General features: G+C 41.7%; 1 protein-coding gene across 1 annotated transcript; it reads left to right on the forward strand.

The window, feature by feature from the left end:
• Window positions 1-14,815, forward strand: fhdc1 (FH2 domain containing 1; the record flags this gene model as incomplete). Its single annotated transcript, XM_025004323.2, is given in 11 exon segments — window positions 1-243; window positions 1,537-1,598; window positions 3,682-3,784; window positions 3,893-3,978; window positions 5,031-5,131; window positions 6,061-6,131; window positions 6,750-6,857; window positions 7,802-7,872; window positions 9,329-9,446; window positions 9,612-9,776; window positions 10,680-14,815. Coding segments are annotated over 11 exon segments (3,288 nt in total), but the record flags the coding sequence as incomplete, so codon positions are not given.
• Window positions 14,816-15,101: the final 286 nt, after the last annotated feature.

Raw genomic sequence — 15,101 nt, forward strand, 5'->3', positions numbered from 1 at the left:
GGGAGGAAGAAGCGCCGCGTGCGCAGCTTCTTTTGGAAGCCCATCCCGGAGGAGAAGGTACGCGGGAAGCCCAACATCTGGACGATGGCGGTGCGGCAGCAGCAGTACCAGATCGACGTCCGCTCCGTGGAGGAGCTCTTCGGGCAGCAGGAGGAGACGGCAACAGGTTTACGCGGGGCAACAACTGGAACCTCAGCTCGGGTGGCAAGATCACGCTCTTTTAAGGACAGCAGCAAGGGCGAGGTGAGTCTCTCATGAAACTTTAGGATTGACACCCTGGAAGATTTAGTAATCATCCTTTCTTTTAAATCTGAAATAGTTATTTGGGGTCTTACTCAGTTAGAACTTTCCAACTCAATAAAACAAGATCAAAAGAGTTAATAGAGACTTTTTTTCTAAATTATACAATATTTTTATTGAAATTGTTGCTCAGTAGTGGAGATGTGAAGTCAACTTTTTAATTTTCCCCAACGTGTGCAAGACATCCTGGTCACCTCAAGTCCAAAATACATCACAGATAGAAAGAGAATATTAATAGTAAAAGGTTGCAGGACATAAGTTTCCTAACTACTTCTTCAGGATGAAGTGATCCCTGCAGAAACGTGTTTGGTAATGATGCTTTGTTACAGCCTTTTTTTTTCAGGAATAAATTGAGGACAAGCTCGCATCGTTTTGTACTCCCGGGAAGAAGCGTGTGATGCATGAAGGAATACTTATATGAGGTTTTGTAAAAGTCAACTCGCATGTCACATTTAACGCTGTAGGAAAAAACTGAGAAGTTGGTTAGGTAACGTATGATGAGGGAGTGGAGTGACGCACGCAGAACTAAACTGTGTTTTATCTGCTTTTTTACAGAGAAATTGTGACTATTTCCCCTAAAACCAAATACAAACTTTTAATCAGATGTAAAAATTTAAATAAAAGGCCTAAAATGCATATCGCCCACTGCCTTACATGCCAGAGTTTTAAAGAAAGGGATTGCATGATCTGTTAGTGCTTAGTGTATATTTCACTTGTGTTCTGTCAGCATTTTCTGACAGATCAAAAGTGAAAAAATAAATTAAAAATTGACATGATGCATGTTGTTTCAACACTCCCATGGTTAGATAATCATGTTTAAACTGTGGACTTTTTGTCTCATTTTAGTTCAGCGTTACACGCAGAGCATCTGTGCATGTGTGCAGTTAATTATATAGCGTGTCTTCACTGAACCCAATGTTGCCACACCTGCACTCATTAGTCATTAGTCTAACCCACAGCGGTTTCTGCCGTGTCAAAGATGTAATTAGGCCTTTTTGAAGATGTGGGTGATGCAAAGTCACCTGTTTGAGGAGGCCAGCACAAACATTGTTCACAAGGAACATGTAAACATCTCACGTGGTTCAGGGGAGTTTCAGAGTCCTGGTGGTGATGGGGGTGTGTATCAACATCAACAGGGGACTATTGCTGCAAATAAAGGGTGTGAACGCGTGCGTTTTAGTCTTTAATTGCAACTTTAGAAAATCATGCCTGAGTCGTTCCCTCTTTTTCTTTCAGGTCAGCATCCTTGACTCAAAGAGGGGGATGAATGTGGGCATTTTCCTCAAGCAGTTTAAGAAGTAAGTGACTCACCGAGCAGGAATCAGACACGGTGTTCAGCTTGAGTGGCCATAATCTGACTGCTAAAGTCTTGAAGATAAGGCTGATTTTACGTCAGTTACACACAAGGTTCATTTCAGGCTTTTTGTTGTAATTTTGAGATTTGTTTGCGTGAGATGCAGATAAAATCTTTTAAGCGGGTGCGCTTTTATTAATCTGTTTTAATGTGTGAATGCACACGATTGCTTTCTTGTTTATAGCTTCCTCCATTTATTTTTCTATCAAACTACTTCCACACACTTTGTGTTGTTTTAACCATTCATATATTAAAACATTTGGCTTGATTTGAGATAGTGTGCTATGACTTTTAGTATTTCTAACTTTTATACTTTTTGAATTACTTAACTTTATTTACAAAAAAATGTTCCCATACAAATACATTGAAACGCTTCAGTTCCTTCAAAGACAATGTTCTCAGAAATTTATTTCAGAAAACTTGCTCTGTTTTTGTCTTATTTTCTTTTTGGCTTTTAGATACTCTAAGTGGAGAGCAGATATGTTGTTTACTTTTAGCTACATTTTTGCTTCTTTTTAGTCTCTAGCTATTGTTTCCTGCCTTTAGCTTTCAGGTACACTTTTGCTAATTTATCAGCTGGGATCTTTCTGTGTGGACTGTGTTTGTTCTTCCTGTGCACGTGTTTTCATCAGGCACTGGGTGGATGGATGGATGGATGGATGGATGGATGGATGGATGGATGGATGGACATACGGACGGACGAATGGAAGTGTATCTGTACTTATTTGAGTGAAGCTTCTTCTTTCCATAATCAAACAGAATTTATAATTATGTATAAATAAAAACTAAAATATTGTGAGTAAACATTACATATTTATAATGCATCATATTTTTATAATTGTTTTCTGTCATCTGCATTCTTCATGTTCCTCCACACATATTCAGTGTGTTTCTCATATAGCTGAGGGAGAAATGTAAGTAAACCCAGTGATGGTGACAGGTCAAGGTTCAAACCTCTAAAACTTTAACATAACCTGCACATGACCTGATTTTTGTCTTATGTAATGTTTATATTATGTATGTGAAGTTGACGTGTAATGCAAATGATTTGCTGCCAGTCTTGAACAGGAAATGATGTCACTCTTCAGCTGTTTGTTTTGTGCCTCAGGGAAACGACTATGATGGTGAATCTAAACACATTCTCAGTTTCAGTTTGCTTTTTAGTGAGTGTCTGAGCTGAAAAAAAAAAAGCAGCTGACGTGATCAGGGTCAGGATCTGTGTCCGGTGTCAGTATAGTTTAATAAAAATTTAATTTGAAATCTCAGAGAACACAACCAGATTCGGTGCTGAGAGACAGAGGATTTGCATGGCTCTCCACTCTATTTTAATGATATTTGACTGAACCATACTGTTCAGAGTCAAGACAGAGTCTGACCTCTCTGCAGGCTGTGTTTATTTTTGGGTTTTTTAAAATTTCATAGCAGCCACTCTATAATACTGCTCTGTCTGATGGATTATATGAAGTACGATTCCTGAAGAGCTTCTGGTTGCTTTGAGACAGATTAAACAACAGCTTTAATAACTCATTTTATAGACACACACACACTCATGGAAGGGTTACATGATCCCTGCTCTTTCAAGGTGGGTTACAGTGAATTACTGATTTAAGAGTCGAGCAAATGTAGAATACAGACTAAACTAGATTTCAGGGCTAAACTTCCTCGTGCATTCTGTTGTTGCAGCGTTGTAAGTGGGTTTGTGTTACATGATGACAAACAGAAATGTCATAAAAAGATGATTCAAACATGACAACAAATGACTGAGAGAAAAAAAAGCTTAGGTAAACAATCACATACTCAGAAGAGAGTTAGAGTTGAGCTCAGTTTACAACAGCACTTGTAAAAACTGGATAAATCCTCATTGACAGTATTTATAAACTACCTGAAAACCATATTGTTAATACCAGCCAGCCAGATTAGGTTTATTTTGGTGCCTTTTGTAAGCACAGGAAGAGCTTAGCTCTCCCACAATGCACCTGTGCGACTTAACCTTTAACCTGAGTGAAACAACCTTTTCTGTCTGTCAGGTCCAACCGCACCATTGTCGAAGACATACGACGAGGGGAGGGAAAGATTTACGGAGCCGAGCTTCTCAAAGACCTGCTGAAGCTCCTGCCTGATTCGGAGGAGGTCTGTTTGTTTCTCCGTCTGGACGCTTTGTACGAAAGTATGAATGGTGAAGCGATCTCTCAAAGGCAGTTTACGTGCTGAACTTCCTCCTCTTTATTTTCACTGCAGATCAAGAAACTGCAAGTGTTTAAAGGAGATCCAGACAAGCTGACACTGGTCGACTCCTTTATGTACCTCCTAATCCAGGTTCCACGGTAGGTTGGTTTTGATGGCGATGCCACACAGTTTCCATCAAAGAGGCGTCTGAAGTCAGCAGTTTGACAGTGAGAGGATAATAAAGGGTTTACACTGAAATGTTCTGCAAAATTGCATCATTTTGTGGGGAATTTCCAACAAGCTGGTAATTCTCTGCTGATGCATACGTGTTTGTATGTGAATATTACATGCTTTAGGCTTGTTTTTGCATTTTGTGAAAAGATTGGTTAGATTTTGAAACACACGTTTCCTCCAACAGCACGTGACGCATAATTCAGGGGATACAAAGAACACAAAGGGGCTTTTATGGAGGAAAAATGCAGATTGAGTGGACTAAAGTACACAAGTCCCCTAAAATGAAACAAACAAAGGTCAATCATTAACAGAACATCCTATAATTTGAATATTGGTGAAAAACATGTTGAAAAAAGGTTTCTAGGAAGCTGAAAGGATGTAGCTCTTTCTGTAAATAAAACAAAATAAGCTTTCCCTTCTGTTTCCCTGTTGATAATGATGGTAATGTGTGAAAGAACGACCCAAACCTAAATGTTAAAGTAAAAGTTCAGCTCTTTTGATGTGTGGTTCTGTGGAAAAGTTATGAACAAGTAATATCTTACTTGTAGATAGGTCTTTGAAGGACCTCAGTTTGGAGAAACTGAGTTTAATCATGATGAGATTGACATCCAGTGTCAAGACCAATGTGGACTACTGCCTCCTTAAAACAAATTCAGTCTCAAAAGATTTCATAACAATTTATGGAAACATTTTATAAACCTTTACACTGTCGTCAGTTTCTGCTGCTGTCACTATTTGTGCTTCCAAATAACCATAGGATTCTAGATAGATAGATAAATAGATGACTTTAAATTAAACATTGATTTAAACTATTTTCCTCCATATTGAGGTCAGTCATAGAGCTATCTGCAACAGGTAAGATGATCATTGTTCATAAATTTTCCACTGAATCTATTCAGAACATCTGAACTATCACTTTAAATCAGCGCGGCTCCTTCTCATGATATATTAAAGCCGTCTCTGATCCGTCTGACAGGTTCGAGGTTCGGATCGAGGCCATGGTCCTCCGCGAGGAGTTCCTGCCTTTCTGTGCTGCGATGGGCCACGAGATCGACATCATCCGCGCCGCGACTAAAGGTGATGACGCGCCGGCTCTGCTGTGCACACACAGACGGACAGGTGACCCAGAAATCTGAGCTGTCAGAGGCGGTTAACAAAACCCAGGAACGTGTTACACAAGCCGGAGTCACGTGGGGACCAGAATGAAGCAAGGAGTCCCATTTGTGGTGTTTAAGTAACTGAGTGACTGATTGCAGGTTTTTTTTTTCTAAGCAGGACGTCTGCCTCAATAAGCCCTGTCGAAAGTTTACTATTCATGTCAGCTTTTAATTCATCATCAAGAAAAGGAATGTGCCTTTAATAAAGGAATACATAAGTCCAATCAGGTGACAGTCAGGAAAGCTGCTTTTCAATAAAATATATTAAAGTATTATAAATGTAATGACCTGATCCGTAACACGTGCTTTATCAAAGCATGTGAATTTGAATTTGTCATTATATTCATTTTTAGAGTATTTCTTTCAGCATCCATTACATGTCCCACATTGTTCTGGTCAAATGTTGCTTTCTGTTTGAGATCTGGTCGCTTTAATCCATATGTTATGAGAATTTAACGGATGACCAAGAAAGTTTAGCTTATTTTTAGTCTTTTCCTGCAGAACCAGTGTGGCATTTCCATTGAACCACACAGTTTTTACTTCTTAATGCTTTGTTGATGTTCTGTTCTTTAAATCTGAACTCATCCTGTATCTATTTTTCGCTGTTGTTAATCAGACGGTCATTTAAAACTTTTTATGATACGAGTTAATTCAAGCTTTTTCTCGTAATGTTTGTACTAAAAACAAGATGAAAGTGAAAATTGCATTTAACTACTGATGAATCTGAACATGGGCCTCTATTAGTCCTGACAGGTTTTCATTGTGGTAGTGCTAATTGTTTATATATAATCTGTAGTAATTAACTTTCTGTGTGGTCATTATTTGAGTTCATATTATCTCTTCCTGTAGAGCTGATGAGCTGTGAGGAGCTTCACGCCATCCTTCATCTGGTGCTGCAGGCGGGAAACATCATGAACGCTGTAAGATTTCAAAATATCATTCGTAACTTTAAACACCAGATTAGATGGGGCCTAATAAATATTAGATTTGGGTTTTTTAGTGGTTCCCAGAATTTCTACACCTGGAACGGGAGGCAGAGTTAGTTTTCAGGCAAATCCAAAATGTTTTAAAAAACTAAAAACTAGACTTCTGTTCTGTATTTGAAGACGTTTAGCTTCCCATCCAGGCAGCTTTTATCACTTCAGAGCAGGAGAGTTTGAAGTTCCAAGCTTTAAACTGCACGAGGAGCGTTTATAAACCAGCGTCTTCAGCTGCAGAACAGAAGTTCTGTTGATTTGTTTTTTTCATTTGTTTTTCATTGTCATGCCTGTTTTGTTTATCACTTTGAAAAGTTACAGAAGTAAGATGAGTTGAGTTATTTTGTCTCAAGCCCTTTCATTTTCATTTCAGAATAAAATCCCTAAAAATCAAACCACAGGTTACTGTTGCAAGTAATTTTCACAGTTTAGTCAGGTTCAAGTGGTGAGTTTACTGTAAAAACAATAAGTTGTCTATCTTTAGCCTTCTCCATTAACATCTTGGTGTCTTTCAGGGAAATCGATCATTTCGGCCTCAGTTAAATGTGCTTCTGTTTCCAGGGCGGCTACGCAGGAAACGCTGTGGGGTTCAAACTGTCGTCTCTCCTCTCGCTGGCTGACACAAAGGCCAACAAGCCTGGAATGAACCTGCTGCATTTTGTGGCCATGGTCTGTGAAGCTTTACACCGTATACTGATCATTATGTTTGCCCATTTTAAGTACTCCAACAGATAAATGTGGCTTCAGAGACGATAACGCTTCAGCAGTTACTGTTACAGAATTAAGACAAATGTCCAGATTTAGTTAAATGTTATGAGAACTAGAAGAATTAGCATTTTATGCATTGAATGACTTTGCTGTAATTTGTTGAAGAAACTAAATCTGATTTGGTAAAATAAAAACAAAACAATTAGAACACAAGCTAAATAGAGCAGAACAGTGAAAAGCTAAAACCAGCAGAACAGCAGCTAAAAGCCAAAATTTGCAAAACTGTAGCAAAGCGATAAAATTAGCACATTTGTAGATAAAACTAAAATGAGCAAAACAGTAGCTAAAAGCTAAATGAGCATAAGAAAGCCAAGTTAGAGCAGATATGTTGAAGCAGATCACAAAGAGAACAATATTTTGAAGGGATTGAAGGGATCTGAATGTATTTCTGTGGGGAACATTTTTGTACATTAAGTTAAATATTTCAAAAAGTATAAAAGTTACAAAAACCAAACATTACATCACACTATTCCCGACTGAGCTGAACATTTAGATAGTTGAATAGTTAAAATAGCATTCAGTTTTTTAGGTTTGCTATCAGATTTTCTGTTTTCCTTCGTTGAGCTAAAAGTAACTAAAAGTAAAATGCACAGTTTTAGTTTAGCTCTGTGTGCAGCCATTGTAAAGGACGTGAAGTAGAAGAAATCTCCAGAAAACTGTGTGTCCAACCCTTGTGGTGACTGGGCAGCGTGTGGACAGCATGGCGACAGGAAGCAGCAAAGAGACAAAACTAGCTGGCCAAACAGTTACACAGCTAAAGAAAAACTGACTGCATGCATGCCACTTTACACTCTGCAGCAGTGAACAGTAATTCATGTAAACTGTTTCCTGTTTTCTCCACACAGGAGGCAAAGAAGAAGGACGAGATGCTGCTCAAGTTTCCAGACAAACTGCAGCACGTGCAGAGTGCAGCCAGGTAAACTGAGGTTCTCTCATTCAGATTCAGTATAAAAAGTTTAAGATCCTCAATCTGTGTTGGTTTACTCAGATCACATCCAGGTTTGAGTCTGCAGAGAGAATGCATCAAACCTTTTCCTGTAAATGTGGTGACAGCATCTACTCTCGTGTTCTCTGGCTTTGTTAGTCGTTCTCAGGAACGAGGCGCCGGCTGGTATCTGGTGATGAATTTATTGGTGTAACTCCCCGACAGCTTGAAGATAACCACTGCTGATCCTTCAAAGTGAAGCCTTAACCATCTGAGATAGTTGAGTTTACCAGTGCGTGGAGAGAAAGAAAGAAATGATCTGTCAGCCAGAGATGCTGATCTGTTTTTACATGGCTAAAGTTTTAACATGAGTTCAGAACGTGGAGAAGTCGTTCAAGCAGGCTTCCTGCTCAGACTTAAAAAGTCTGGAGAGTGCTTCTCAGATTTATTATAAATTATATAAAATATGGACATAGAGTATTGTGCAAGTTTTAAAACATTCATAATTTTATCTCAGCTTTACTTCTAAAATATGGCTCTTTGAAATAAAGGGATTAAAAATGGAGATCTATAATAATAGTTTATGTTTACATTGTAAGATACCTTTTGAATCTCTCAACACTTAAAAAATGTGCACTATAAAAGCAAACATTTGCCATATGTTGCATACTCTGAAAACTGGTGAGCTAACCTAACCCTGAGGAAAAAGCTGCTTTATTTTGTTTTATTCTAAATCAGAACATGGTTTCACATGATTTTACTTCTGTAAAATGTGTGAACTGTGTAATTAAGACCATAAAGTCACATTTTTTTATTTTTTATGAGGAGTGATTTCTTGATATCCATCGTTTGTGTCTACTGTACAAATACAATAAATGTTTCTACTTTGGTGTCAAAAATGTCTGAAAATCAATTTAAAAAACAGGTTATTTTAGTCAGTAAAACTCATAGATTTTAAGACCAGAAAGTCATAGAAACGCTGTTTAAGTGACCTCCTGTACAAATTATAAGACTCAGCAGCTGAGATTAAAATAAGTTCCTTAAACATTGACAGCAGTGTCTGCAGATCCGTCCCCATCATCTGCCCAGATGTCCGTAGAGTCAGGTTTAAAGAAATGTGACCATGTCGGCGTAATGTCTTCATGCATACAGCAGAGTGGAGCTCCGTTACCTCAGCTGACGTCTGCCTTAAGTGCAGTGCTGCGAGAGTTGCGTGCACGCAGCGCAGCGTGACTGTCGGGCTCAGGGAGCTTCACAAGGTCAAGCCTGAGCGTTGTCAGTGCAGCTACTGCACCACAGAGCCAAGATTACTCCTCCCTCCTTCCTTACAGGCTCTTACAGCAGTCCTGTCTCTGAATGAACTCAGCAGAAACACTCAGGAGCTACAGCCGCTGTGGCCCGTTGACACGTTTTAACCATTTCTGCCCTTTCTGCTGTTTTCATGTAGAGTTTCAGTGGAAAACATTGAGCTGGAGTTTTCCTCCTTATACGTCCGAATCAGATCCCTGGAGGAGAAGGTTCAAGGAGACCAGGAGTTGGTGCTGCAGCTGGAGCCCTTTCTGCAGGTGAAGCAGCAGCACTTATGTAACGCACCATAAGACACACATGCAGAACGCTGGATCCAGGACACCGTACATCTCTGGAGCTGCTGACTCAGCAGCTCCAGATAATGACATCTATAAAACAGCTATTACATTTTTTTTTTGAAAATGCCCTTTTGTGTTTCTCAGAGCGCAGCACAGACACTTCAGGATTTAAAGAGGCGCAGGCTGGACCTGCGTAAAGAGGGGAACGCGCTCATAGATTTCTTTTGCGAAGACAAGGACACCTTCAAGTTGGATGAGTGCTTCCGCATTTTTCAAGATTTCTGCATAAAATTCAACAAAGCTGTTAAGGTCAGTCTGAATGTCCTCTTACCCTTCTTGTTTTTTTATCTGACTTTATTTCAAACATCTTGCAGATATTACAGATGGCCTCAGTCAACTCAAACAACCCATATTAATTACTAGCACAAGTTAGCTGCTTAGCAATTGTGCATTCACTGACGGGCAGATAGAAATCAGATTTTTGATTGCTGCTTAAGTCAGTATCTTACTGGGCTGCATTCCGACAGTCGCCAGAACGGCTCAAAATGTTTTCGGGGTTCTCAATTTTCTTGCTTGACTTTCAGAGGCTCACAGTCTTGTCCCTTGAAATTTGAAATGCAGTTGAAAATTTGCTTTTTTTCTCCCGATTTTGAGTTTCAAATAGTCCAGCGCAGTTAGAGAGGACATGGAGGTAGTCGGAGTGAGGACAAAAGACGCAGAAGACAGAGATAGATGGAGCAGGAGGACTGGCTCTGGAGACCCCTGAAAAGGGAACAGCCGAAAGAATAAGAAGAATAGTTGCAGCCCAGTCAGATACTACTTTTAGCTATGGTCGCTAACAAGAAAACTAGATTTTGTCAGATTATCCGGTCATACTGGTCAAGCTTAAAATCAGCCAGTTCTCATCACTAGAGCATAAATTGGAGCATCCTTAGATGGAGCCTCATGTCACCGAGTCACTGTTGGTTTATAAGTCGAAATGAGGCTTCAGAAAGAAACAAAATATTTGGATTTAGGCATTTGGAATGGTGAGGGCTGTTTTTATATCTAAGCAAGTAAAACTAGCCCTGTCTGTTCTCGTGGAAGTCGGCAAAATTATGTAGTTTTCCAATCACTTGGAAGTTTTAAAATCAATTAAATGGTTACTTTTCGTTTGATGGTGAGCAGTTGAGTGGATCGTCTGAAATATTCCCACCTCTCTGCTTCTCTCAGGACAACACGGACCGTGAGCTGAAGGAAGCAGCCAGACAGCGCCGGTTAAGAGAACTGGAGGAAAAGCGTTTTGCGTGGGCGGGCGAGGACCAGAGCAGCGTCTTTGGTCGCAGCAGCAGCGAGAACGACGTGCAGATGCTCACCAAGGAGGGCCTCCTGGACTTCTTCCAGAAGAGGTCTCAGAGTCCGCACAGCCCGATCGGGCGCTCTGCCAGCGCTCGCCGCCACCGTCACACCGTGACTTCCGTGGCGGATCGTGAACTTCAGGGATACCTCGAGCTGTTCGGAAGCTCGGAGAATCCCACTGATTATTCTAAGTTTTACAGCCTACCTCGGCCGAGTCGCCCCTACCAGCGGAGGACAACCCCGTGGATTATAGGCCAGGACGACAGCCGCGAGCTCGGCTGCGACAGACAAGTGACATCTCCGCACGCAGAAACTGAACCTGTCAGCCCACTGGCCAGGTTCTCCTCCTCTGGGCTGAACGATAACGAGGATCCATTTGACAACAATAATTACTCATCCGTTTCAGAGAGTAGTGTTCTGCCTCGGTCCTTTTGTGTTTTTCAGAAGCCCTCCTATCTTCCCAACCAAACAATTCCCAGCAACATGAATGTTAGTGTGGAGAAACACACTTTAGTCCGAGCTCCTCAAGCCTTTAACCTTCTTAGTCCAAACAACAACAGTGATCATGTGCACTTTGTCAATCGTAGTGATGTGGTGGTGACAGAACTGGAAAGTGAGCTGCAGTCACCTCAAAAGGATCAGGAGCATCTTCGACATGAGAAGGTTTTAGAAAAAAGAACAGATCCAAAGGCAGAACAGGAGGTTAAAGCAGATTCTCCCACACAGACTAGAGTCTCCGCGGAGAGGGAGAAGGAAGAAGAAGACTACAGCACAGTTTCATCAACAACCTGTGATACCCCCCTCCCGCTAGATACCTCTGTTTCCAATAAGAAGCCAGTGTTTTACATCCCAGACTGCACAGAAACAGACTGCTCTGTCGCCTTGGATTACTCCGAAGCTGAAAGCTCACCTCTTACAAAAGAAGGACTTCGTTTAAGAACTGACCGCAGTAAAGACCACCAAAGCCAGCAAGATCCGAGCTCTTTGTCCTCTAACCTGGAGTCCGTGTCCCCCAATGACCAATCTGTCTCAACCAATGAGCTCCCAGCGCCCAAATGTGTGGACGCAGCATCCACGACGCTGTCTCTTAACACAGAGGAGTGGGACACAGAGAGCTGCGACACGGCCGAAGGAAAACAGGGTAAGGCCGCTCCGAGAAACGGCAGGAAGGCAGCGCACTCCAAGAGCAGCAAAACGACAAAGAGCAGCGGAGGTCGAGGAGTGCGAACGCTGACCAGCAGCGAGAGCCAGGGCATGAGGAAAGTCGTGCCCATCAGCAAGCTCACCAGGATGGGCAGCAGCAAGCGAGCGGAGAGACCCTCGGGGCAAGATGGTGGAGAAGCACACCGGCATCTCCGTGACCAGAGTACGCCAGCGAGAGGAAGGGCCGAGAAGACAGCAAGACCTCCTCGACACTCGAGCGTACCTCCCGATGAGTCCAAAGTCCAGAGGGGGGGCGGCCTCTCAGGCAGCATTTCTCGATGGGGTCGTGATTCGACACCGAGGAAAGCGTCCCTCCACAAACCGAGCGCCAAACCCCTGAGGAACATCCCGAAGCCGGCGGCCGAGGAGAAGATGTGCCGCTCCACCATGAGAGCACTCGCTCAGGCTCAAGCTCAGAACCAGGGTGGCGCTTCTTCTGAAAATAGCAGTTTACACGTTAACAATTCAAAAAACTCCTCGGATGTCCCCAGCTTTGCCCGTAACACCGTGGCTTCGTCTTCCAGAAGCAAAAAGGAGCTGGGACCGCCGTCCGTCCCCTCCACTCCGTCCCGTAGCCCTTCAGTCCGCGGCAGAAAAACCTCCACCAGGCAGAGTCGGGCATCCCCGACTGCTCACGCCAGTGAGGAGAAGCCACAGGCGACAAACCTGAGACGGGTCCAAAGCGTGAAGGCCACCAGCCGCAGCACCTACCGTAGCGAGACTCCACCTGCAACGCGGGACATTCGTAAGACCAGCAGCTTTTCTGAAAAGTCTGTGCAGAGCAGAGACTTGCTGACGTCCAGCAGAGCCGCGAAGCCGAGCTGGAAGTGAAACCAGATGTGTTGGAAACTGACTTCAAAACGACGAGAGGACAGAGAAAACCTTTTCATTTAGAGTAAAACGACATCGACTCATCCTGCCTATCCGCAGTGCAGTTATCCTCTCATTACATGAAAGATACCAGAATCTAAATGACATATTGAAGTGACAGCTCAAGTCTTTTGAAGTGGGGTTCGGTGAAAAGTTTAATTTAATTGGTTAATTGAACCGTGAGGTGCCTAACGATTCCCACCCCGAGTTGTTAAGCTCGTCAGAATTAAACTCAAAGAGTTATTCATAGAGCTATCTACAACAGCTGAGACATTAATTGTTCCTAAACTTCCCACAGAACCCCGCTTCAAATGACCTGAACTATCCCTTTAAGCTATTTCACCTTGTATTGTTCCCTCAGTAGTTGACTTTCAGGTTAACAAAAAGCAAAGAGCAAGATGCAATAAACTTCTCCAAGTTTTAGTTCTGTCCATTATGCTAAAAAAGTTACTTTTTTTTTATTGTTTTCTAACAAAACTGACAAACGGCAAATTTGGTGTATTTTATTTTATTTTTTTTACACCAAAGTCTTTTTGCCTGCTTAGCTGTTTACGTTCGACGCTGTAATGTCTGCGATGATGTGATAATTATCTCTGACCGTTTGAGGCTGATTCAGTTTCAGCGTCTCTTACTTTATTCAGGGTTTCAGAATCTGTCTGTACCTTGCTGCTGGTACGACTTTTAGTTTTGCTGCATTTTCCTGTAGACTTAACACTGATTTGTTTGCCTTGATACCTCAGAAACATTGGAGTGGCCTTGTACCAGCAGGAGAACGGCTCATGTAGACAAACCCGATCAGTTTTGACAAACTGTGACGTCACGCTTTCCAAGTTCCCTGTATTTTACTGTTGCAATCATATGTAAAGCTGCAGATATTGTAGACAGGCTGTGGTACTGCCTGTACCTTGTTTATTTAGGTGTCAGTAGTTTGTAAATGTGTTCGAAACTCCTCCATAATGTCCTGGAGTCGATGTGCACGTAAGAAATGTTTCCTGTCGATGCTGTCAAAGAAAAGCATTTAAACACAACTGAAAGCATCAATCATGTGATTATTTTCGACAGTCTGATCAAATTTTTGTGTTGGTAAAGATGTCAGCTCCTACTTTTTTTTCCCTCATAATTTAGTTGCGACATTAGTTCTGAATGGGCATAATTTTACAGCTGAACTGAAGATTTTTATTCTCATTTTTTTGAGAGTATTCACAGGAGCACAGAGCTAGAAGTCTAATGTTCAGCAGAAAAAAAACAAGAAAAAAAAAAGAAAACAGCCATTCCACTCATGACAAGTTTTTATTTTTTAAACGAAAACAAAGCTGGTGAGGCATCTTCTCAGGTTGGGACAGTCATTTGTTTGTTGGGTCTGAAATGCTCATTTTGAATGGCAAATAAATTATAAAGAACATGATTTTGAACAGCGATCTTAAATGATTAAAAATTTTGTTCAGTCCACACAATAATAACCCGCTGGGGTTCTAGGCTTTGTCCCATGTTGTACAAACTTAGTGCTCATGTGCTGCTGCAGGAAGGAAGTCAGGATTCCTGACCTGGATGTGTGGCGTCGTCTTGATCTGTCATAATTAAAAAGAAATACCATCTGATGAAACTAATCGCACACAGGTAGTTGTACTTTTTGTGTTTTTATGTTCTTATGACAGCTCTAATTCTAATTATTTTTCAAGAAAAGCAGATTTACAGCCTCTGTGGCTCAAATATAATTGTATTTCACACCGCCTGCCTGCCTGTTTTTCACAATAAAGCTTCATGTAGCCGACCCATCAGCAGCTTGACTGAAATGAAACTTTCCCCAACCTCAGTCCCACTGAACTGAAACAGCAGCTCTGCCAGTTCACATTGTACACAACCGACTGTTTCTGTTCCTGACATGGTAATAAAGTTGAGTATAAAGTTTAAAACTGATGTCAGCTGTGAGCTGCTCCTCCTGGTCCCTGTGATGCAAATAAAGGCAACGACACAAAAGGCCCAGTGTGGCCCCGCGTATCTTTCATCTCTCGCCACAGCTCCCCTCTCAGGGAGTTTGGGCCTTATCTTGCTCACCTGATCAACATTTGGAACCAAAATGCTGCGCCTCCAAAGCTTTTAAACCAGGTTTTCTGATATATTTGCTCAAACTGAAGCTGGTGAAAGCTGTTCTTTTAAAGCGATATGTCTGTTCAAGTCGGGTTCTGTGGAATAAAGATAACCAGTTAGTATGTTACCTGCTGT

This window comes from Kryptolebias marmoratus, linkage group LG3 (genome assembly GCF_001649575.2).
Source record: "Kryptolebias marmoratus isolate JLee-2015 linkage group LG3, ASM164957v2, whole genome shotgun sequence".
Taxonomy (NCBI): Eukaryota; Metazoa; Chordata; class Actinopteri; order Cyprinodontiformes; family Rivulidae; genus Kryptolebias; species Kryptolebias marmoratus.